The following is a 25,195-nucleotide window of genomic DNA, read 5'->3' as shown; positions in this document are numbered from 1 at the left end:
AAAAACTTTTTTATCTTTGATACATGTTTTAAATTATGTTCTGTTGTGATTTATAACATTTTTTTCGAATTTAAAATTTTATGCAAGTTCCCTATTTCAGACTTTTCAGTAATAGACCAAATTTTTACAATTAAACAAATCCTGGCTAACTCACATGAATTCGGTCTCTCACTAAACATATTGCTTATTGATTTAGGCAAAAATGTGATAAAATACACTGACATAAATTGATCGACACATTAAAATATTTTGACTTTTCGTATAAAATAATACGATTAACTAAATCCTTCTGGATGAAACCAAAAGTAAAGTTATGATAGAAGGTCATGTCTCCGCTAGTTTTAACGTAACTAGAGGCCAAAGAGAATGTGTGACTCCTTGTACACTGTATTTTCAACCTAATATTAAAAAAAACATTAATAGTCTAAGTAATGAAGCTTAAAATAGTACAAAATCTCGCAATTTTTACAGAATGGATCGATTTGCTTGAAAATTTGAGAATAAGTAGTGGATAGTCCATAAAGATCAAAATCTATATGATGCCGAAAGGCGCTTTTACCATGGGGGTGGTTGCCACCCCATCTCGGTGGTGGAAATTTTTTATTATATGTTGACCACAAAAGTTGGTAAGAACATGTAAAATTTAATAAAAAATTTTGGTCTTGGTAAAAGGTATATTATTTTAAAAAACCCTATAGGGCTACAAACATCGAACAGAACGTTTTCGCTCTAAAAAGAGCATCATCAGTGTTGCCTAAAATAAGTATAACCATATTAATTATCAAAATGTTGAACTTAAAGTGATGACCAAGGTAGAATCAAAGTTTGGTTATACTTACAAGAACATGGTGAGCCAACCAAAAAATACGAAGGTCAAAGCCTTTCAAAAATGGACTAAAAGTCACATCAAAATGCTAACATAGCAAATTCCAAAGGATGGATATAATCCCTAAGGATATGGCCCTAGGATAACATATGACTCCCACACGTTGTAAGTGGGTCAAAGGTAACAAATTAGGTCATTATGTTACAAGAGCTGACAGGCAACTAAGATGTGAGATATCAAAAGCGAATCTGTCTGATGTCAAGACAACAATTGTCAATGGAACTTGAAGTATCATGAAAAATTGGTTACACAGCTACTAAATTTATAGTTGTTTATAGTACAAGCAATGATAACAGCTAACATCAGTGTGTTGGAATTATAAAAATAAAGAGTTAGTGAGAATAGATTATCTAGATGTAAAATAGAAGGGGGGAATTTGAGTACCCACAATCATCAATGAAGTGTACGTAAATTGATGAAGAAAGGTAGGCAAAACAACATACAGATAATGTAATGTATGGTTTATGTTTTGAAATTAGATAATTTATATTTGTGAACCAACACAAATGATGGCTGAGAGACTGGCTGAAAAACTAGAGACAAATTAGGGGTCGTGATATCAAATGCTGAAAAAGTTGTAAATGCAAAATCTTATTTATAAATTAATAAAATATAGATGGGTTCATCAACACAAATTTACAAGACTGAAAAGGTTGTATTACAAGCTTAGTCCAAATTTCTTTATTCTGTCCTTTTATGTTAAATAACATCTAGGGCAAAGAAAAATTAAAAACTTGGATGAAAGTGTCTAAGCTACAACTAAAGTGGGGTCAGATGAAGATAAGTGTTGAGTAAGATTATTGAGTATATGAGAAAATTAAAAATTGTGTTTATTTGAGATAGATGAGTTTGTGGTATATAAATTAAATTAGACATCACTATTGAGACTAATGAACATTATTGAGAGACTGGGGACTCCAGAGACCAGGCAACCAAACAAACCAAATGATGAATGAAAGGTTGGCTGAATGGAATAACTACTAGATGTGTGAAACTTGAAAGATATATTGTACAGTATTATTGGTTGATTTAGTTTAGAATGAAATAGTTATGATTGGACACTAAACGAAAAACGGTTTGAAAAGATGATGTGGAGAGAATGGGATATATATTGAATAGATATAGTTGTGTACAAGTTGTGACAAATGGATGTTGCGGATATAGTTGAAATTGCTTTGTTTGGGAGAAGAAAAATTTTTTTGAAGAAAGGATTAGATGATTATCGAAAATTGAGTGAACATGTGGATGTGTGTGAATAAGAAGAGAAAAGAAAGAAATAGAACAATATTGGTAGATGCGAATAATTAGGAGAAACAAAGTAATATAAGAAACAGATTTATAATGTGATTTATGAGAAAAGTTGACGATGTAACGGTTGAAAGTCACGATTGAAAGACACATGGCGATTAACACAATTTGGACTTCTCTGTTTCTCTTTGACTATTTCAAGATCCTCGTATAGGTCCAATCTCAGAAAGTTTTTATCGGGAATGTTATGTATTAGGGATACGTTATCAGGGATATTGAGAGTATGGTTGTTTTGTTTAAGATGTTGAGAGAAGGTTGATGTATTCTCTCTTTTAGTATGTTCAAGTGAACGGGAGGCAAGTGACCTACAAGTTCTCCCTATATATGTGGCATCACAATCAGAGCATTGCAATTTATAGACACCGCTACGATTCATGTAGTTAATAGGGTCTTTGGAGTTGGAAAGGCACTGTCCTAAATTACTTGATACCTTAAATGAAATTTGAATGTTATCAACTGATCTTTTAATAATATCTCTAATATCTCCAGACAAACGTTCATGATGATATGGTAAGGAAGTGTAAATGGGTTTGGTGGTCGAATCCCTGGGGAACGCAGCCTCTCTCAAGACTCTCAGTTGTCTCTTATGGATAAACTTATCTATGATGTTAGGTTCGTAACCATTATTGAAGGCTATTTGTTTGAGAATGTTCAATTCTTTGTTGTAATTGGATTGTGATAGAGGGGTAGTTTCTAAACGGTGTATGAAACTGTGAAATGCTGAATATTTGTGTGAAATGGGGTGATTAGATGATAGGGGTATGACATGGTCCGTCTGTGTTGGTTTCCTATAGATACTGAAATCGAAATGGTCATTTAATCTGGTGATAGTGAGGTCAAGAAAGTTAATGGATTGGGATGATTCTAGTTCCATGGTGAACTTAATATTAGGATGGATTTGGTTGATTTTAGAAAGAAGTGAATCAGCTAAATTAGAATTCCCGGCTATGAATAACAAACAGTCATCCACATAACGAAACCAGTGTAGAATCTCCGGATTTTTCATGATCTGTGTGGATTCTAGATGATCCATGAAAATATCAGCTAAGAGAGGGGATAGGCAACTACCCATGGCTAAGCCATCAGGTTGTCTGTAAAATTTGTTATTGAAAACAAAAAAGTCTTGAGCTAGACAAAATTGTAATAATTGGATGATGGAATCTGTAGTAGATATGGTGATTGAACTGGCTCTAAGAAGAGAGTGTACCAGATTAATAGTTTCTTGTTTAGGGACAGAAGTGAAAAGATTGCTAACATCAAATGAAAGCATAGTAATGTTAGGACGAAGATTTATTTGTTGGAGTTTATTGACTAGATGACTAGTGTTTTTGACTGAAAAACGAGGGGTGAAGTTCGTCAAAGTATTAATGAGGTTCAATATAAATTTGGAAAGAATAGAAACAGGAGTGTTAATGAAGCTCACAACTGGACGAATAGGAATGCCCTCTTTATGTATCTTAGGTAAACCATACAGTCTAGGTGTCAACGGGTTACTTGGTATTTTGTAATAAGGAGCAAACTGTTCTGAAAAACAAGAACATCTCTTCTAAGCAAAAAACGCTCCATACATTTTTTTGATAAAATTAATAATTTTCGATTTATTCGCTATCGAAATTGTGCGTTAAATATCGAAAAAATCAATGTTTTTAATAAGTTTTCTGCTATATAGCTCCAAAAGTTTTCGTTTTAACACAACTTTACTTAATAAAAATGAACCTTTTGAAAAAATAAACAAAACCGTTTTTTTAAATTTTCTTTAAGACCGATAGTAATTGAGCTATATTTTATTATATGTTAGCTCTTCTTCGTCAAATGCTAAATATTGTAGTTTCAAAGTCAAAAGACGCGAAAACTATGCATTTTTCGAGAATAACTTGTTCAGACTGATTTAAAGTATTTAAAAATATCTATTTCCAGATATAAAAAAGTCTCTAGCTCAAAAATTGAGTGATTTATAATGAAAATAATGTCAGTCCCTATTTTTTTCAGCAAAAAAGTGATCGGAAGCAAACCTCCTAATTACCACCCTAATTAAAATTAGTCATTGACCCTATTTGGTCTTCTTTATTTATGTATTATTATGGTAGGGGAGCCCAAGGAAAGATTTTTGCGCGTCAGATTATTACATGGGGAGAAACCTTGTACCCTGAAAATGTACCTCTAGCCCATATATTGGTTCTTAATGCAGGGGAGTTCGTTAAGTGGGGGTATTTTTCAAAAATCTATCAAATGATATACCAAACACGACTTCCCACGGAGAGGGGTGGGGGGTAAATTTAATAATTTATATACGAATCCCGCGATATTTTGCGAAATGAACATCAGATCGAAAAACAGAAAAATACACTTATTCAATATTTTTGAAAAATCTATCGAATGGCACCAAACACTACCCCCACGGAGGTGGGGTGGGGGTTACTTTAAAATCTTAAATGGGAGCCCCATTTTTTATAGCAGATTTGGATTCCTCACGTAAAAATTAGTAACTTTTATTCGAAACAATTTTTCGAATTATGGATAGATGGCGTATAATCTAAAAAAACGGTTGTTGGAAATGGAAAATTAAATTTAAAATGGACAAGTCCCCACTAAAATGGAAAACTTAACTTAACTTTTTTTGGTTTTAGGACCTACTCTTCACAACCTAATAGGTTCCCAAAGCGCTCGAGAGACTGTACATTTAGCATACCCCTCCCCTACCATTAATAGGTTCTAGAAGTTTGACTGGCTTAGAATGATTAGTTAAAAAAAATGGAGTTAAAAGCGAATAACGAGTTTTTGTAGTTTGGAAAAAAATGGTTTTTCTTCAGAATAGAAAGATTAGCATCAGAGATAGGAAAAATATTTAAACATGAAATTGTAGTTTATTTAGTTCTCAAGAACTTGGTTTGCCAAAATTCTTTCTACGGCAAAAATTGAGTGAGCTATTGACAATTAAAACTTGTAATAACATGCAAAAGCCACCTTTACGAACCCTTTCAAAGTCACCTTTTTGGCGACTGAGGATTTTAAAAAGATTTAATATTAATAGACTTATAGGTCTTGTAAAAACAGGGTGTACAAAAAAAATTTATTAAATTAGTTTACACAAAACGAAGAATGTAAGCAAATTATTTACTTTAAAATACATTTGACTGCTTCCAGAAAAACTGGTAATAATGCTTATTTCACAAATAAACATTGCTTTTCGCTTAAAGAGACAGGTGGGTGATAGTTTTAACATTGAATTTAAGCGAAAAACAATGTTTATTTGTCAAATGAACATTTCTTCCTGTTTTCTGACAGCGCTCAAATGTATTTTGATATAAATGAATTACATACATTCTTCTTTGTGTCTCAATGAATTTAATTCAAAAAAAATTTTTTTAGACACCCTTTATAAATAATTATGTTAACGTTTATATCACTGAATAGAGAATTAAATAGCCTTTCAAATGAGCTATTACACGACCCCTACTCTCATTTAATAAAATCATCGATTACGTCATCACGCCCAGATGGATGACGTCACCAGTATTAATTTTATATATGTCAAACAGTCATAATTTAAAAATAAAAATTGAACTGTCTCAGAATTTCTCTCCAAATTTGTCCTTTCTCGAGATAATGAATTTATTCCAACTCAAACGTCTTCACTGTATATTATTAATGTTGGAAATACATGTATACTGTAATTTTCTATGTTCTGTTGATCCTAAGACCCTTTTCTTATTAATTGACTATATAGCCTCCTCAATGATTTTGTAACAGTCAAACTCCAATCTCTTAGAATACCATCTCATCACTCTTGGAATACGTTTGTTTCACCACCCAGTAATTAAAGGAGATCATCTTAGGAAATATTACCAGTCCATTTTTATCAACAGCTTTAAAACTTTTAAAACTTTCCCTTTTCTATTGCCTGAAAACATTGAACAGAGTTTAAAAACTAAAAATTTTGTAGGATTTTTTTATTATTTGCGCTTAAAAATAGTATTGCTTTTTTACATTTTTTTCTTGTACCTACTGGGATTAGGCGTAACGCCAATGTAATCTATTTTAAAAATTTAAATATCATTTTGGATAAAAAACAACCCTCAGTAATATAATTAATATAATCAACGAAACATGTTAAAGGAACTCTTTCTTTCATAATGTACCTGTATGATATCCTTTTAAACTCCCCTTTATGCTTGATCTCATTATTAGTTACAAGACATCTTTGAATCCAATTACACGATATTTGCTACAGCACATTATTCGGTTAGGTTCAATTTTAATCCATCGCGGAATCTGCCTAACGGCATCCCGAAATACACCTGCGAATAAACAAACCTAAATCACTTGCCGTGTGAGCTTGTTTCAAGTTTAGTAGAACGTTATGCGGAGGAAACCACACTATAAAAGGGAGCTAAGGGAGAGAAATAGCTAAAGAACTTATTACACCGGAATATGGAGATATTGGGCTGTTTTTTGTGTGAAAAAGTGAAGTTAAATTGTTATTTATCATTTCGGTATGCCTGAAAAAATTATGGAGCTGGTTTTTAAACCAGAAAACAATAACTTTTTTTTCTTTTCGTAAAAAAATCTAAAATAACATACACGCGTCTCTAAAATAATATGAAGTTATTACTTATTAGTAAAATTTAGAAATATATAATAGTACATACTTATATTCTAGGGACCAAGGCAGTTTCGTGACTAATCAAAGTTCACTAAGTTTCAGAGTGTATTTTTATATATTTTGACCCGCCGAATACGAATTTCAAACCTCCTTTTGCGCCGGATATGACGGAAATTTGTTATAAACAATTTAATTCCCTAAATGATTATAATTCGTAAACTGACAAATATATATTTAAAAAAAATGCCATTTTTATTCCTTTAAAAACAACCTACAAAATGATGTTTGGTAAACCTTGATCCATTAAAATAGAATCAGAGATGTTGCAAAAATAGTGCAAACTTTTATCCAGAATTAAGGTTGTTGAAAGTGGGTCTCCTCATTGTAGCCCCTTTTAACTTGAAAACTCTCTTATTTTCTGTTTCCCCATGTCGCATTACTCCTTGTAGACTAAAATGAAACATTTCTTGAAACAACTGAGTAAACCAAGCTTTCATATTTAACTCACCTATTTAGTGGATGTTCACAATGATTCGATTGTTTCCGATTGTTCCGATTAAGTTCAAGGTCAAGGTTGCGGAAACAAATCTTTGAAAGGTGTTGGTAATATATTTGCATTCCAACGCAAAAGTACCCCGCACAAACCTTATGGAAATTTGGTCCCAGTGGATTTTGTTCATACTTTGGGAAAATACTCTTTGAAGCATCCTGATAAAAAGTTCTCATGGGCACAACTCAATCGTATGAAGGATTTTCACAATATAGAGGCACAAACTCGGAAAATTATAAGATTTACTGGGTATTCCAATTCCCTGCGTTACTGGTTATCTGGCAACATGTAGAAGTTTAGATCAAGGAAAAGTACTAGTAGTCTAGAATTTTTTCCTGGCTATCCAATAACGACTTTTACTTTGACCTTGACCTTCAACGGATGTCACCTTTTAGAATTTCGATGGTTTTCGGCATTTAATTGATGCAAATGAATTACTGGAGGGTTTTTTGAGGTCACTAAACACGAATATGCCACCAGAACCGACTCCCGGAGCACCTGGTTTCGAAGGTAAATGCAAGGCGCTCCTGGAGTTTCGAGGGTCTTTGGTACTACATTAATGCAAACGGATTAGTTATAGGTTTTTGGGGTTTCTGTTGCCTAAGACGGGCTACCTTCTGGAGTTATAAACCTAAGAGTAATCCATTTGATTCCTCCATTTGATTTTTCCGAAATGTTGCCAGATAACCAGTAACTCAGGGAATTGGAATACCCAGTAAATCTTATAATTTTCCGACTTTGTGCCTCTATATCTTGAAAATCCTTCATACGATTGAGTTGTGCCCATAAGAACTTTTTATCTTCTTCTTCTTCAGGCGCAATCTCCGCTACAGAGGTTGGCAATCATCATAGCTATTTTAATTTTTGGGGCAGTAGCTCTAAATAGTTGTTTTGAGCTGCATCCAAACCATTCTCTCAGGTTCTTCAGCCATGAAATTCGTCTTCTTCCGATGCTTCCTCTGCCATCTATCTTTCCTTGCATTGTGAGTCGTAGGATGCCATACTTCTTGCCCCGAGATACATGTCCGAGATACTGTAGTTTTCTTTCTTTAATTGTAAGTTCAACTTCCTTCTCTTTACCTATTCTTCTCAGTACTTCGTTGTTCGTAACTCTATCTACCCAGGAAACCCTCATAATTCTTCTATAGGTCCATAACTTTTTATCAGGATGCTTCAAAGAGTATTTTACCAAAGTATGAACGAAATCCACTGGGACCTAATTTCCATAAGGTTTGTGCGGCATACTTTGCGCGTTTTTGTGTAAGATTGATCTCTGGATAGAGTGATATAAGTTAAAACAAAACACGTTTTAAATCGGTTTTGAGTTTAAAATGTTTTACTAATAACGGGGATTATGCTATTTTTATTGAAGCTTAAAAGTGCATTTGCCCGGTAATTTTCAGAAAATGAAGGGTGCAAAATAAAATCTCTAAAAAACCATATTACAAATTGGTCCAACGAGAAGCCTACCCATTTTCATTAGAATATTAAAGAGAAGGCTATCGAACTTCAAAATGACAGGAGCTTCAAAGACTGGTTTGAATCTGGTAAAACGATGGAGTAATTCTGGTGAAAGTTCTGATCTTCTCTAAAATTAGGCAATAGGCTTTGCCTAATTTTATCAGGTTTATGCAAAATCGGGGGTTCTCTACTTTATTCTTAATGGTAAACATTCATGGAAGTTACCAAGGGCATGCAGTCATTGTAGAGTAGGTCGTAAAAAGCCTAAGTCTGAGAATTCCCCAGTTGACAAAAAATCTTCGTTCTCAGAAGTTACTTACATTGAAAAATGATGTTTCAAACGCCACTGTTTTCTGTCCTGAGTTCGGTCTTCATTTAGATTTCGAGCGCTAATCGCTTTTCTAACTCCCAGATTCCAGCTCTGTGGTGGTCTTCCTCGTTTTTTCTTCTCTGGGGGTTGCCACATCATAGTTTTTTAAGCAATCTTTCGTCCCCCATTCGGCTCACATGCAAATACCATATGAACTGTTATCTCTCAATGTCCTCAACTAGAGTGCCCTCTATACCCATTTGTTATTTTATTACTTCATTCCTTATTTTTTCGGCTCTTGATATTCTCATCGATCTTCTGATGACATCCATTTCCGTGGCTTCGGATTTTTCTTATATTTCTCTGTTACTCTCCATGTCTCGGCTCCATAAAGTAGGCTAGTTTTAACCATTCTCTCACATACACATAGTTTCAAAAGTTATGCATCACCCCTCGTATTCACGATGTTTACGCTTTTATAGATCCGTATCTTTGTCACATATTTAATGGCCCTTTTTTATAAAAAATATACCTTTTTGTGATTTTTTTATTTTATTTGCATACCCATTTAATTGACCTGGTTTGCCAAGGTGTAAACATTTGAAAAATTTATTCTGGTGAAATTTTTGAAAACGTGATTAAAAATGAATCGTATTTTAATTTCTGAGTTGGACCGGTTAAGAATTATCGATTTAGCTTAAGAAGGCCATTCACAGCGGTTCGTGGTGGAAGGAGTGGGTGTTTCTCAGAGTGATGTCTCGCGGATATGGAATAGGTTCCTGGAGACAAACTCGATAAAGAATAGAGCCCGGTCTGGTAGACCCCGAGTTACCAATGATCGACAGAATGGATATATCAGAATTTTCATCCGTAGAAATTGTCTAAGTCTGTACCAGCCCTCCAAAGAGAATTCAGGTATGCTACAGGAGTCAGAGTATCGTTGGCTACAATAAGAAAAAGAATTTTAAACTCAGGTTTGAGGAGTCGTCGACCAATAAGAGTTCCTCAGCTACAACCTAGACATGTTTTGGACCGCCTCCAGTGGGCTTAAGAACACATACAGCTCCCCCAAGAGTTTTGTAATTTTGTGCTTTTTTCATACGAGACCAGAGTCTGTTTAAATAGTGATAACCGGCGAATTCGTGTGTGGCTAGTTGTGCAGCTCTTGCTGACTCTCGCCAGACACGAATTCGCTGGTTATCACTATCTAAACAGATTCTGGTCTCGTCTGAAAAAAGCACAAAATTACAAAACTCTTGGGGGAGCTGTATGTGTTCTTAAGCCGGTACAGACATAGAACAATTTCTACGGATGAAAATTCTGATATATCCATTCTGTAGATCATTGGTAACTCGGGGTCTACCAGACCGGGCTCTATTCCGTATCGAGTTTTTCTCCAGGAACCTATTCCATATCCGCGAGACATCACTCTGAGACACACCCACTCTTTCCACCACGAACCGCTGTGAATGGCCTTCTTAAACTAAATCGATAATTCTTATACGGTCCAACTCAGAAATTAAAATACGATTAATTTTTAATCACGTTTTCAAAAATTTCACCAGAATAAATTTTTCAAATGTTTACACCTTGGCAAACCAGGTCAATTAAATGGGTATGCAAATAAAATAAAAAATCACAAAAGGTATATTTTTTATAAAAAAGGGCTATTAAATATGTGATAAAGATACGGATCTATAAAAGCGTAAACATCGTGAATACGACGGGTGATGCATTACTTTTGAAACTATGTGTATGTTCCATTTTCTTTCTTTGATATTTCTTTACTCTATAAAACTCCGTTTAGATATGCTATAGCTCTTCGTGCTTGTATCATTCGATTTCTGGTATTCTTCAATTAATTTTCTAAGCATATATTCCATGTTATCTTTGTCATTTGAGATCACTACTTGATCATCTGCAAACTGTAAAGTAAATATGAAATCCTGATCGTTCAATTGTATACCCATTCCTTTGACTTTCCTTTTCCATTGTTTCAGAGCTACAGAGATATAAATCTTAAACAGAGTCGGAGAGATACAACATCCCTGTCTGAGACCCTTAGTAATTGCAAGTTTTTCAGCTAAGAGGTTTCCGAATTTCATTTGGGAGTTTGAACCATAATATAGATCTTTGAGAGCACTAACCAATATTTGATGGATGTTTGATGTGCCCAGGACTTACCATAGTTTGTTTAGGGGGATTGTGTCATAAGCCTTCTCAAGATCTATAAAAGTCATATGTAACTCTCTATTGGCAATACAAAAACAATGCATAGCTTGTAATAAAATGGCCAGTGTTAGCCTTATATGGTTATAAATTCTGAATAATTACGCGAAGAAATATCTTCAGAATTCCAGTAATCGAAAGAGTGTTTCAGAAGAGTAAAAGGCATTACAATACTTAGTAGATTGAGAAATTAGGACGTAAGATGAGACTGACTATAATGCTGAGTTAATAATAAAATTAAAGAATACAGAACAAAATGGAAATAAATTATACACGAAACGGATGAAAATTGACTGATTTAGTGAAAAGGAAGAAGAAGTGTAGAACATATTGGAAATATGGTTTAAATTTTATATTGGAGTAAGGAAGGAATTGCCTAATTCGTGGAATGAAAAGAAGAAAGAAAAGTATTGATGTTAAAAAATAACAATGTCATTTTTATAACTAAGTTCCAGATTAGTGACACCCAATTCGGATTTCAAAAGGGACTGGGGAAACACAGGAAGCTCTTCTTGCCTGAAACATGTTAACACAACGATGCAGAGATATGAATGTAGATGTATGCATATTTTATTGATTACCGAAAAGTATATCACTGCATTAACCATCAAAAGATAATCAGAATTCTAAGAACAACTGCAATTGACTAAAAAGACTAGGGAATTATCTCAGAACTATAATGACACCAAACACCAACAATTGAAATAGAGCACACAATATCTGAAGATATACAAATCCAACGAGAAGTGCGACAGGGTTGCGTCTTATCACCGTTATTATTTAATCTGTATTCACGCTATATACTGCTCATCCGCAGAAATAATTCGTGCAGCAGTTTAGAAAGCTACAATTGCCATTTGGATCGCCGACCTTTGAAAAGAGACGACGCAATAAGAAGAAGTTAAGATAAATAATTATAACTAATACCTCTTTCAAACTGTTTACCGTGAATCTGAAATAATCTTGCAATGTTTAAATACTTAAATAAAAACCATTTAGTAATAATATACTTACATTATGTTGCAAGTCTTGCATTTCTCCATCGACGGATTCAGTTGGAGGTGGGGGCTGAGGTGGCACAAACAGCCTTTTCAGTATGGGCCCTCTTCCTCCAGGAACAGGTAACGATCGGGCCAAGTGGTTGAGGTCCGAACTCCCAGAGACTGCCTTACATTGCGATATAAGACTCTCGTATCTCCTGCATTGTTCCATAGACTACAAAAGTCAAATTACATTAATTATGTAATTATTAAGGCATTATGTCTGGTTGCACTAACAGATCTTAAGCTTACGAAATAATGTATATGTGTTACCGTAAAACCCGATTTCAGTTAAAACCCGAATTTACTAGGAAAAACTAGTTTTAACTGTGGGCTTTAGACAATTCTAGTTTTAAATAGTGAAAACTAGTACTATAAAATATTTTGAGTTAATTCTAGTTGAGACTAAGTATATTTCAGACAAAACTAGTTTTCACTAAACTTTTCAGTAATTTCCAGATTTAACTAAAACTCGGTAAATAATTTGCTACCCCGGTTGTTTGCAAATAATTTCTCTAAAAGGTAAAAAGATCGTAAACATAAAAAACGCAAGTCCTTTTGACCACGTTGTTGTGTGTTATTGTCTTGCATCCAGGCTGCTTTTCTTGATGTCTTGGTTAGCTCGCTCTACTGAACCATGACTCTGGCTGTGCCTTGGTTTTCCATGAACTAATTTTGCCTCTGGCCAGTATGACATTACCTCATTTATAACTGCGTTACCAAACTCGGCCACATACATGGTGCGCCAATAGTCAAGAATATATCCTTTAATTGACAAGCAACTTCTTCCGCCCTCTTACGTTGTAATGGTCTCAACAAAACAAATTTTGTTAAATGGTCTTGATAAACCATAATAAACTTGTAGCCATGATCCTTTTGTGATTGTATATCGATCAAATCCACTTAACAGGTTTCGACATAAGACCCCTCTTCGCTTTACTCTTCTTGTGTTGGCAGGTTTCACGCATTGAAATAAAATTATTGAACATATCAATTTTTATATTTGCGTATTTTCTGGCGGTTTTAGTCTTCAACCTATCCCAACCTCTATAACCAATAGCAACGTGGGCTGCCTAAAGTATGTCAAAAATGTCTTCAGCAGGTAAATAATATTGAAATTTGTTCGGGATTTCTAGTTTTAACTGAATTTAACAGTCAAATGTAGTTTTGACTAGTTAAAACTAGAATTGTCTAAAGGAGCATTTTTCTAGTAAATTCGGGTTTTAACTGAAATCGGGTTTTAACGGTAACCTATGCATTGCACCACTGAGTCTTAAATCAATTTTCAGCTTGCTACAGTGGATGGCCACGTGGATTGCATCTTAAACTTCGTGTCAGTTTAAGTCGTGCTTAAATAAGAATCGAGAATTATGGTGCAACGTAAGTGAGACTTAAAGCGGCCCTATCTGTAAGCTGAGCTGGGCTGGGCTGGAGCTTAAGAATTGTTTGTGCAACCAGTTACCTATTTAGATATAATATAGATGTTAAATATGTATCAATAAGAAGTTTTATTATTTTTATTTATTTATATAAAGTACCTCGACAACTATGGCAATTGGTACACTAACATTAGATATAGTCTAAGAGCTAGTGAACCCTCCGACTAACGGTCGTCCTGTAAGGCTAGAAATTTGTCTAGTGATAATTCATAGCACACCAAGGCTAAAAACCATGACCTGGCAGGCATCAGCGGTCACGTGTATCTACCAGGTGAATCGAAAAGTGCAAATTTAGTTGGTAAAATAAACTTTCTCCTGTAAGGTTTAAATTTAAGTATGTGTTTGAGTAAGTCATTTAGAAGAAATGTGTAAAACGACAGGCGATTCTGAAGAGCATAAGACATTACCAGGCGAGGGGAAAGATTAGGGGTTTTCCTAAAATTATTCTTTTTGCATCGAACAATTTTTTTTAAGTTTTTTGAATCATTCGAAACAAAAAAGGTTTTTTAGTGATTTTTCTCTTAGGTTAATAGTTTTTGTTATATAAGCGATTGAAAATTGCGAAATCGGCCATTTTTAACCCTAAATCGGACATTTATCTAAAAATTCAATGTTGTCAAGGTACGTAGATATTCTTTAAACATTGATTGATCAAATCCCGAAGAGTTTTTTGCAATAAAATATCGAAAACCCCTTTGTTTCTTAATTGCTAATCAAGCGGGCGCGACACTGTAGTATAAGTGAGGACGTTTGAGTTTGCATAAATTCATTATCTCGAGAATGGGCAAATTTCAAAAGAAATCCTCAGACAGATCGATTTTTATTTTTGAGTTAGGACTTTTTGGCATATATATATATATAATACTAGTGACGTCATCCATCTGGGCATGATGACGTAATCGATGATTTTTTTAAATAAGAGTAGGGATTGTGTGATAGCTCATTTGAAAGGTTATTTAATTATCTATTCAGTAATATAAACACTAACATAATTATTTATACAGGGTGTACAAACAAATTTTTCTTCTATTTGTCAAATTTAATCAAAGTTAATTTAATAAAAAAAAACACCCTGTACACCCTGTAAAAATAATTATGTTAATGTTTATATTAGTGAATAGAGAATTAAATAACCTTTCAAATGAGCTATCACACAACTCCTACTCTCATTTAAAAAAAATCATCGATTACGTCATCACGCTCAGATGGATGACGTAACTAGTATTATATATATGCCGGAAAGTCCTAATTTAAAAATAAAAATCGACCTGTCTGAGAATTTCTCTTGAAATTTGCCCATTCTCGAGATAATGAATTTATGCCAACTCAAACGTCCTCACTTTTACTACAGTGTCGCACCCGCTTGATTAGCAATTAAAAAACAAAGGGGTTTACGATATCGTATTGCAAAGACCTCTTTGGGATTTCATCAATCAATGTTCAAAGAATATCTACCTACCTTGGCAACTTTGAAATTTTTAGATAAATGCCCGATTTAGGGTTAAAAATGGCCAATTTCGCAATTTTCAAAATTTTCAATCGCTTATATAACAAAAACTATTAACTTAAGAGAAAAATCACTAAAGACCTTTTCTATTTGGAATGATTCAAAAAACTTTAAAAAAATTTGTTCGATGCAAAAAAAATAATTTTAGGAAAAACCCCTAATCTTTCCCCTCGCCTGGCAAGGTCTTATGCTCTTCAGAATCGCCTGTCATTGTACATATTTCTTCTAAATGACTTACTCAAACACATACTTAAATTTAAACCTTCCAGGAGAAAGTTTATTTTACCCCCTAAATTTGCACTTTTCGATTCACCTGGTAGATACACGTGCACCGCTGATGCCTGCCAGGTCATGGTTTTTAGCCTTGGTGTGCTATGAATTATCACTAGAAAAATTTCTAGCCTTACAGGACGACCGTTAGTCGGAGGGTTCACTAGCTCTTAGACTAATATACCTGTATTTAATAACGAAAACAAATAATAATTATATACCTTAAACTAATGTCTCTTACAGATTATTATCTTGTAGCGTAGTGGCTTGACGTTTTTGGCGACCACAATTTGGCGTTCAACATATGTTACACATATGACATATTTGACGTTAATATGTAATGAGTCTGGTTTGAACACAGAGTGGAATTTGTGTAGAAAATTTGTTGGTAACAAAAATTATATGCTTGAATCTCCAAATAACATAGAAATTATAGGTATATAGAAATAAGCCTTTTTTATTAAACGCTTTTCTTTAGTCCAATAGTTTGCGTCAAATCTTTAGAGGTTAATTTGACTGCCTTTTCTCCAATGCAAACGAATAAAAATTTGCAGACATATGCATTCGCGGGAACAATACACGAATAGTTAATAAAAAAAAATGTATGTTTATTAATAATTGTTTAAATAAAAAAACTATTTTAACGGAAAATGTTTAAGTTCTTTTGTTTTTTACAATGAAGAAACTTGAAACTTTTACAGATTGTAGCTAATTATATGAACTATACATAATTTCACTTTTTACGTTAATTGTTTACGTTATGCTTTATAAATAAACAATAAAGTTTCAAATTTTTTGCCGGTTTCGACTGCTTTTCATGTTAGTACATCACAATATATATTTTATACATATTTTAATAAATATGACGATATATTTCAATGTTTGAAACGTTTAAGACTAAAAAATAAAAAACAAAAAAAATATGAAAAATTTTTTTTTATGAAACGCTTTTTTCTATTTACGAGTGACTAAAATTAGAAACATTATACCACAATCAACTAAAAAGCAAAAAATAAAAAAAAAGGAAAAATCTAACACATTCGTTTTTGACGAATGCGCACACGCTTTTCTTTGACGAATGTGTTAGATTTTTTCATTTTTTTTTATTTTTGTTATTTAGTTGATTTTTTTTATAATATTTCTAATTTTAGTCACTCGTAACTAAAGAAAAGCGTTTCTTAAAATTTTTTTTTTCATATTTTTTTATTTTGATATTTATTTACAATTTGATAAAATTTGTTATACAGACAACAGGTTTGGGTGTCAAATAAACGTCAAATTAAAAAGCAGATATTTGTAAATATGTATTTTAAAGAAAATATAAATTTTAAGGGTTTTTCTTTCCTTTTTAGTTATAGTTTAGTTGTAGGTGTTAATATCGAATCGTTAATATAAGTGTACATCGAAAGCAATGAGGCAGTGTGAATTATTAGTACCAGATTTTAACATTAGCTGGGTTTCATGAACTATTAATTTTGTGTGTGTAACACAAAATTGTAATAGATGACGATAGGAATATACCACCAAATCGAGGAAGGAAAGAAAGTCCGTATGAAAATATAAATATAAATATAAATATAAATATAAATATAAATATAAATATAAATATAAATATAAATATAAATATAAATATAAATATAAATATAAATATAAATATAAATATAAATATAAATATAAATATAAATATAAATATAAATATAAATATAAATATAAATATAAATATAAATATAAATATAAATATAAATATAAATATAATTATAATTATAATTATAATTATAATTATAATTATAATTATAAATATAAATATAAATATAAATATAAATATAAATATAAATATAAATATAAATATAAATATAAATATAAATATAAATATAAATATAAATATAAATATAAATATAAATATAAATATAAATATAAATACAAATATAAATATAAATATAAATATAAATATAAATATAAATATAAATATAAATATAAATATAAATATAAATATAAATATAAATATAAATATAAATATAAATATAAATATAAATATAAATATAAATATAAATATAAATATAAATATAAATATAAATATAAATATAAATATAAATATAAATATAAATATAAATATAAATATAAATATAAATATAAATATAAATATAAATATAAATATAAATATAAATATAAATATAAATATAAATATAAATATAAATATAAATATAAATATAAATATAAATATAAATATAAATATAAATATAAATATAAATATAAATATAAATATAAATATAAATATAAATATAAATATAAATATAAATATAAATATAAATATAAATATAAATATAAATATAAATATAAATATAAATATAAATATAAACATAAACATAAACATAAACATAAACATAAACATAAACATAAACATAAACATAAACATAAACATAAACATAAACATAAACATAAACATAAACATAATTATAATTATAATTATAATTATAATTATAATTATAATTATAATTATAATTATAATTATAATTATAATTATAATTATAATTATAATTATAATTATAATTATAATTATAATTATAATTATAATTATAATTATAATTATAATTATAATTATAATTATAATTATAATTATAAATATAAATATAATTATAAATATAAATATAATTATAAATAAAAATCAAAACGGCAATAATAAGGTAAGCAAAATATCTATCGAAAAAATTATTATTTAATCATTATTCGCCAAAATTGTCATATTTCGCCGCTACGGACGCTGGCATAGTTTCATGTATCTCCACCATGGTCACGCACAGAGCGAATATTACAACATAATAATTACAACAGAAGTTTTTTTAGAAAAATATTTATTTAATATTCTTTATGTTTAACTTTTAATACAACCGACTCTTATATCACTTACAGGTAAATATTAGAAGAATGGAACAATTTCTAAGTCTGCTTTTTGATTGCTTGAAAGCGTAAATTTATTCTTGGGACCGTGGTTATCTGATTCCTTTTTTCAACAAGACACATAATCTTTGATCTAATGAAATTGTTAGGCCCTGAAATGGATATAGCTCCACGAATCTCATAATTCAGGGTTAGGACAGTTCTCAACGAATACGAATCCCTTGATATTAGACACAGCGAGAGAGGTTATTTTTTCTGCTTCTGCTGAAATTACGTCCTTTTCATTTATAATTCGTGGGAAGTTTAATTTTTAACCCAGGTGTGTAAAACGGTCGTTTAATAAAAAAAGCTCACAAAAACGAATGAGATTGTTTTTTCGAGGTTAGGTATCTCTTGGTGATTCATCGCGAGTAACGGGCGGAATTTTAATTTGTACGAAATTACACACTAGCTGTCGTTACTAAAAAATTGGTTCATAATAAATAATGGAGGCGATTTCAACACAAACAACATACATTGGGGATCTAAGCCTACACTAACGAAAGAAAGAGGGTGTTGATACATGCGCATAGAGAATTAAAATGTGAAACTATATCCACAGGGAAGCCAATATCCTTGTCAATTGATCCAAAAAAATACCAGATCTAATAAAATTTTCATAACTAGAGATATACACAGTGATGAGCTCGCTAATAACCGGCAAAATAATGCAAAAGATGGACAACATAATACATTGCGAAACAAAAAGAGATGAAACAAGTGAAGGTGGACATTATCGTTATAAACGTATAAATTAACATTACATTACATAGTTTCCCACCTTTAGACGTATCAGAGGAGTATGACAACTGTCACTGTTACAGTAGAATTTTATAAAATACTCCTGTTACAGACTTCTAAAGTTGGGTATCTATGTAATGTAATGTTAATTTATACGTTTATAACGATAATTTCCACCTCCATTATTTTCATCTCTTCTTGTTTCGTAATGTTTAATTTGCGGCAAAATAGCGCAAAAGATGGAAAACATAATACATTGCGAAACAAAAAGAGATGAAACTAGTGGAGGTGGAAATGATCGTTAAAAACGTATAAATTAATATTGCATTGCTTAGTGTCACACTTTTAGACGTCTGTGACAGAAGTAGTTTATAAAATTCTACTGTCACAGTAACAGTTGTCATGCTCCTCTGATACGTCTAAAGGTGGGAAACTATCTAACGTAATGTTAATTTATACGTTTATAATGATCATTTCCATCTCCACTAGTTTCATCTCTTTTTGTTTCGCAATGTATTATGTTTTCCATATTTTGCGCTTTGCCGGTTATTAGCGCGCTCATCACTGTATAAGTGAATTACATATACGCTCTAAGCTCAGAGATATGTCAAGAATAGATATGGCTAGGGATATGCTAAACAATGCATTAGGGTGTGACGTCGATATCAAGTACGGTGGTCTAGGTAACTTTGTCTGTCGTGCGAGTGTAAGCGTATCTACCAAGAGCTTAAAGTAATGGAACGACAGTTACACAGAGGCGGCAGCCATCATATGCTAGAGAGAGAAAGCTAAGCGCCAGTAAAGAGAGATAGATAGACCACCGACCCTAACTGCTCCGCGTTACGCTATTTTTCGTAGCTGGCCAAATCTATGTGTATAAGATCTTTGTCTGAGCTTCGCTGGTGTCGCTCCTAGCGGATTACTAATGCAACTTTCACCGGTAATTGTTAAATTTATTATTTAACTGTTTCGCTTAATATTTACAACGCAAAAAAGTAATTAAATTGTAATCGATTTTTTAAAGATTTTGCTAATCGTTTAAACGTTGTATTAATGAAATATTAATTTCTTACTTCGGAGACTTTCGCAATTATCGTGTAGATGGCGCTTAATTTATAATTACATATTACGAAATATTAAAAAAAACTTAAACTCAAAAACTTAAACTTAAAAATATACACCACAGTTTTGACCGAGTAATATTATTTCCTATTAATATTTTTAATTTCAATGTTTTAAATTAATCACTTTGACGTTTATGTCAAATTTCCAGTGAAAGCTTACAGACTTGTCACTATTGTCACTCGCGAATTTTTAATTATCCCCTCTACCTACGAGCTCATAGCGTATAATTTGAGGATGTATGGAATATGAGCTCAGATCATTCACCCACCATTCTGACATTGACTAATATAATAATATAGAAAGAACATTTTGAAAAACAAAAGGACTGATTAGAAAAGTTTTAGATTTGAGCTCGAACATTTGATTAATCTGTTACTCGAAAATATACAAACGGTTGCTTAGAATAATACCCGTGAATTTGACCGGTGCATCCTTCCTGTTCTGACATATGGCTCAGAAACATAGACATTAACAAAGGCCAACATAAACAAAATATAAATAACTCAGAGAAAAATGGAAAGATCCATGTTGGGAATAAAACTACAAGACAAAAATCAAACAAATGGATAAAAAAGAAAATAAAAGTAAAAAATGTAACTGAACAGATAACAGGGTTAAAGTGGAGATTTGCGGGCCACAATACGAGACAGGAAGATAAAATATGGAATGCTGAAATTCAAAACTGGAGACCGTGGACAGGAAGAAGATGAAGAGGAACACCTCAGATGCGATGGAAGGACGATATTGTAAAAGCTGCAGGAACTCACTGGAACAGCACAGCCAAGGACAGACAGATATGGAAAGATTTGGGGAAGGCCTATGTCTAAAGTTGAATAGAAATGGGCTAAAGAGGAACTATCCGAACCAGCGATATTTACAGTCATCCCTACCATTTCCAATCATCGAATGTGCAAAATCGGGTTTTTCAGATTCGATACCTTGCCCTCGCATTATATGTGATACATCTTGTGGCAAATTCTCATTATTGTAGCTGGATTAGGAGCGCGGGAAATATGCAGCTTAAACCACCGAATATGAATATTTTTTCATTTGATTGACTCCAAACTGACGAAAATGGTTATATTGGATATTTTGTTTTGTATAAATATAACTAAAGGTATATTTGTACAACGCTAAATGTCGAACGTGTCACATTCGTTAGTTTGTGTTGTAATTTATTCAACAGTTATTCAATTATAATCTGTAAACTCTCGAAAATGCTAAACTGCTGAGAAGAATAAAATGCACGTGTTTACAATTAGTGCGAATTTTGTTTCAGTATCGCTTCCAAGAAATTTTTGTGAGGCAGTTTATGATTTCATTTTAACAGATTTTCATTATTTGATTATACAGTTATTCGTTATTATACATTCGCTACTTTGAATCATCGGACCGAAATATATCTTTGATTAATACAAAAAGCAAAGTAACGAATGTGATTTTTTGGAAAGAAAAAATGATAAACAGTTTAAATTTGTTATCAATCTAACAAGAATTAAACATTACATACAAAAAATATAAAATTTTTCCCATTTGTCAATGCCCTGATTTAGGAGTCTCTAAAAAAGAGTTATTCTGCTCTCCTGAAAAGTAACACTTTTCACATTCGATAGTTAGAAATGGCAGGGACGAATGTAGAGATGCAGACTGTGTACCAAATTTGCCAAAGGTAACGAACATAGACTTCACCAACACGTGAACATCGAGGCCATCCAGCTTCTCGATAACAAAAACCATATAAGAAGACTTGCACCGTGGGGCATAGCATATTTTTATAAGTTTGCTAGTACCTAAAGAACACTGCTGAGTGAGTTCTTAGTTTATATACGCATGTAAGTTAGAACAGAACTGTGTTTATTGATCAGATGTGATCAAATTGTAGTAATAATAACTACCCCTTGCGGGTGTGTTATCTAAATAACAAAAAGATAAAAACAACGAGCATTAAATTTGCAATGCTATACCTACATGAAAAGTAGAGCTCAAGTTTTCTGTGCTGGGTTTTGAGGCGTGCGAAGAATAAACACGGCCACAGCCCAGAGAGCACAAGTACGTTTTATGGACATCCAATGGACGTACATTTGTGTACATTGGAGCGTCCAATGGACGTCCCGCTAAGGTATAATGGACATCCGATGGACGTCCAACGAATGTCCAGAGTTCACAAAATTGGACGTCCATAGAACGTCCGCTACAAACGTACATTGTACGTTGTATTGGAGCTTTCAGTGTACACCTTATGTAAATTCAATGTACGTCTTATGGACATTTGTAGGGCACTTTTCAGAAAGCCATCTAGTATCCATAATTTTGTGAATACATAGCAAAAAGCCTTTATAGGAAATAGTTCCTTATAATACTAAACTTATACTTAAAAATATTAGACAAAAGACCTTTTTAATTTATCTTTACTATAACTTCATTATAATATATACTTTATTATAGGAACTTAGGAACTTCATTAATGCACGACTGCACTTGCACGATAAACAGAAAACACAAATATATCACAGGATGTATTTTCATAAAGACGAGATTCAGATAATGACGCCCTAGGAAGCATGCATATTAAAAGAGGTTTAATCTCTGTTCTGTTTCTGTTCCAAACTATTTTTAGAGTCGGTACCGCTGTTGTATATTACAAGCGGGTTTGCCATTCTGTGAATTATAATAAATAAACCCTCCTTCAGTATTCCACAACAATTAACAGGGATAATCCCCTAAAAGTACCTGACTAATACTACCTTTCACGACCGATAGCGCGAAGATCGACAACGTTGTCAAGAAAATTCTCATTTAGTTTTTATTGGGACTTAATGTAATAGTCGCGTTTTGTGTAAAATATCCATGGACCACAAATGGATGTCCAATGTACGTTGAAATCAAACGTCCAATGGACGTTCCGTAATGTACGTACATAGTACGTCCAGTTTTGGTCCATGGACGTTTGGACTTTAAATGTACGTTATATAGACGTACATCGGACGTTGTGTGCTATATGGGAGGGCAACCGGAAACTCTGTTACTAGAGAGTTATCAAGTAACCCTAGGAGAATACGGTAACGCTATTTTACTGTATACTTTACATGTTATTTATAACGTTACCGTATTCTCATAGAGTTACTTGATAACTCTCTATTTACTCAAAGCGTAAGCCGTAGTGGGGTAGATATTAGTTACTCGATATTTTCGTTAAAACTGTAAAGATTTAGTGTTTAAAAATATTTAACCTTAAGTGGTACTAAAAAATTAAAATAATAGTTGATAGGAAAAATAAAAAGAAATGGCTCAAAAATTATTTTTCTGAAAATATAGTCACTGAAGGTGAAAATAAGGTAATACTTAGCATACCAGCTTATCCGATCCTTCAATTCAAATTATAATATTAGGTAAATGATTAGTTTTGTTATTTGAGTTTAAAAGTTTTAGTTTTGAAAATCTTGTATGAAAAAACTTCGAACAGTTCATATTTTCGCATTTTAAAGATACAATTCATGTTCAAATACAGGGTGTCCCGGAAAATAGTGCGTTCCTTCAAAGTATGGGCTAAGTGCACAATTTAGAGAAAAAAGTCTAATAAAATTTTTTTGTAAAGTCAACCGTTTTCAGAGAAATAATTTATTAATTTTAATGCATTTGATTAATGTCCACAGAAAAGCAAATATAGCCGGCAACGCTGCGTTCCTTCTTCTGTGTTAAAATAATTTTACTGTAACTCAACACTCAACTAACATGAATCATCGACCATTAGGAATAATACGTATTGATAAAATACTGATAACAGTGATAGAAGAACAGCATAATATTTGTGTTTATTAAATATCTAATAAATAAGGTTTGTATAGTGTTTTAACTTTAAAACATGAAACATTTTTATTACAATCAAGCTACAAGACGTATCGATAGAACAGGTTGCAAAAAATTTGAGTACCCACACTTCTCCATTCAATCTTCTGGGAAGTTCGAATGGTTCAATCAGATGAATAATCCCAGCCCATAAATTCATACTTTTGGCAATTATGAAAGTTAAACACACCATTTCTGGTAAAACAAGCTTTATTTGCACACAACACTACACAAAAATTCGGGTTCTCTGAAGATTTTGTTTGAAACCGTCTACAAATCCTTAATATTCAAGGTAAATCGCCTTCGTGTAAATCTTGCACTAATTGTACACTATTCGTAATTAACATGATACTCATCGCGATCGAAATATGACAATACCAAATAATAAATAAAACAATACGATATATTCTTGGGTTACAGGTAATTATGATATGACTGTTTGTCGTTTGTGTTTACAATTTTAAATGTCTTCGCTATGTGAAAATAAATAAAACTGCCGGGTTGCCAAATGTAAATTTTAGTAAAATACATTATTTTATTTTTTGAGGCAACAGATGACTTTAGAAAAAAAAAATTATAATAAAGTTGTCTTTTAAATGGTGCATTCTACCCACACCTTTAAAAACGCACTATTTTCCGGGACACCCTATATATTAGATAATGGTTCCTTCGAATCTTTTAAAACATTTTCAAATTCAGTTACTTTTCTACCCTTAAAATCCTGAAAATCCATCATGTTCAAAAAAATAGAGAAAAATGCCCTGAGCAGCGTAAAATTAAGACTTGCTATATTTTTACTGGATTATATCTGTTTAATTACTGATCAGACAACTTATCACTCATTAAAAAGTTGTTAACTCTAAAAGCCACCCCTAATAAAATAGAAAAAAATACTATTACTGAAAGCTTAAGATTCTTCAAGTTCAATTGAAGTTCGTTTCTACGA

At 32.0% G+C, this 25,195-nt stretch overlaps 1 protein-coding gene across 7 annotated transcripts in view; it reads right to left on the bottom strand.

Annotated features, from left to right (window-relative positions):
• Positions 1-25,195, bottom strand: part of LOC114324758 (uncharacterized) — a 1,163,158-nt gene that overhangs the window by 373,067 nt on the left and 764,896 nt on the right. For all 7 annotated transcript variants that reach the window (XM_050646138.1, XM_050646134.1, XM_028272597.2 and 4 more), the window contains one exon: positions 12,362-12,562. In XM_050646138.1, the coding sequence (XP_050502095.1) occupies positions 12,362-12,562 (201 nt within the window). The remainder of the gene's footprint in view (positions 1-12,361; positions 12,563-25,195) is intronic.

The sequence above is a fragment of the Diabrotica virgifera genome, chromosome 3 (assembly GCF_917563875.1).
Source record: "Diabrotica virgifera virgifera chromosome 3, PGI_DIABVI_V3a".
NCBI classification, from domain to species: domain Eukaryota; kingdom Metazoa; phylum Arthropoda; class Insecta; order Coleoptera; family Chrysomelidae; genus Diabrotica; species Diabrotica virgifera.
Note: the sequence above shows the minus strand (reverse complement) of the source record. Positions and strands in the feature narration are given on the sequence as shown.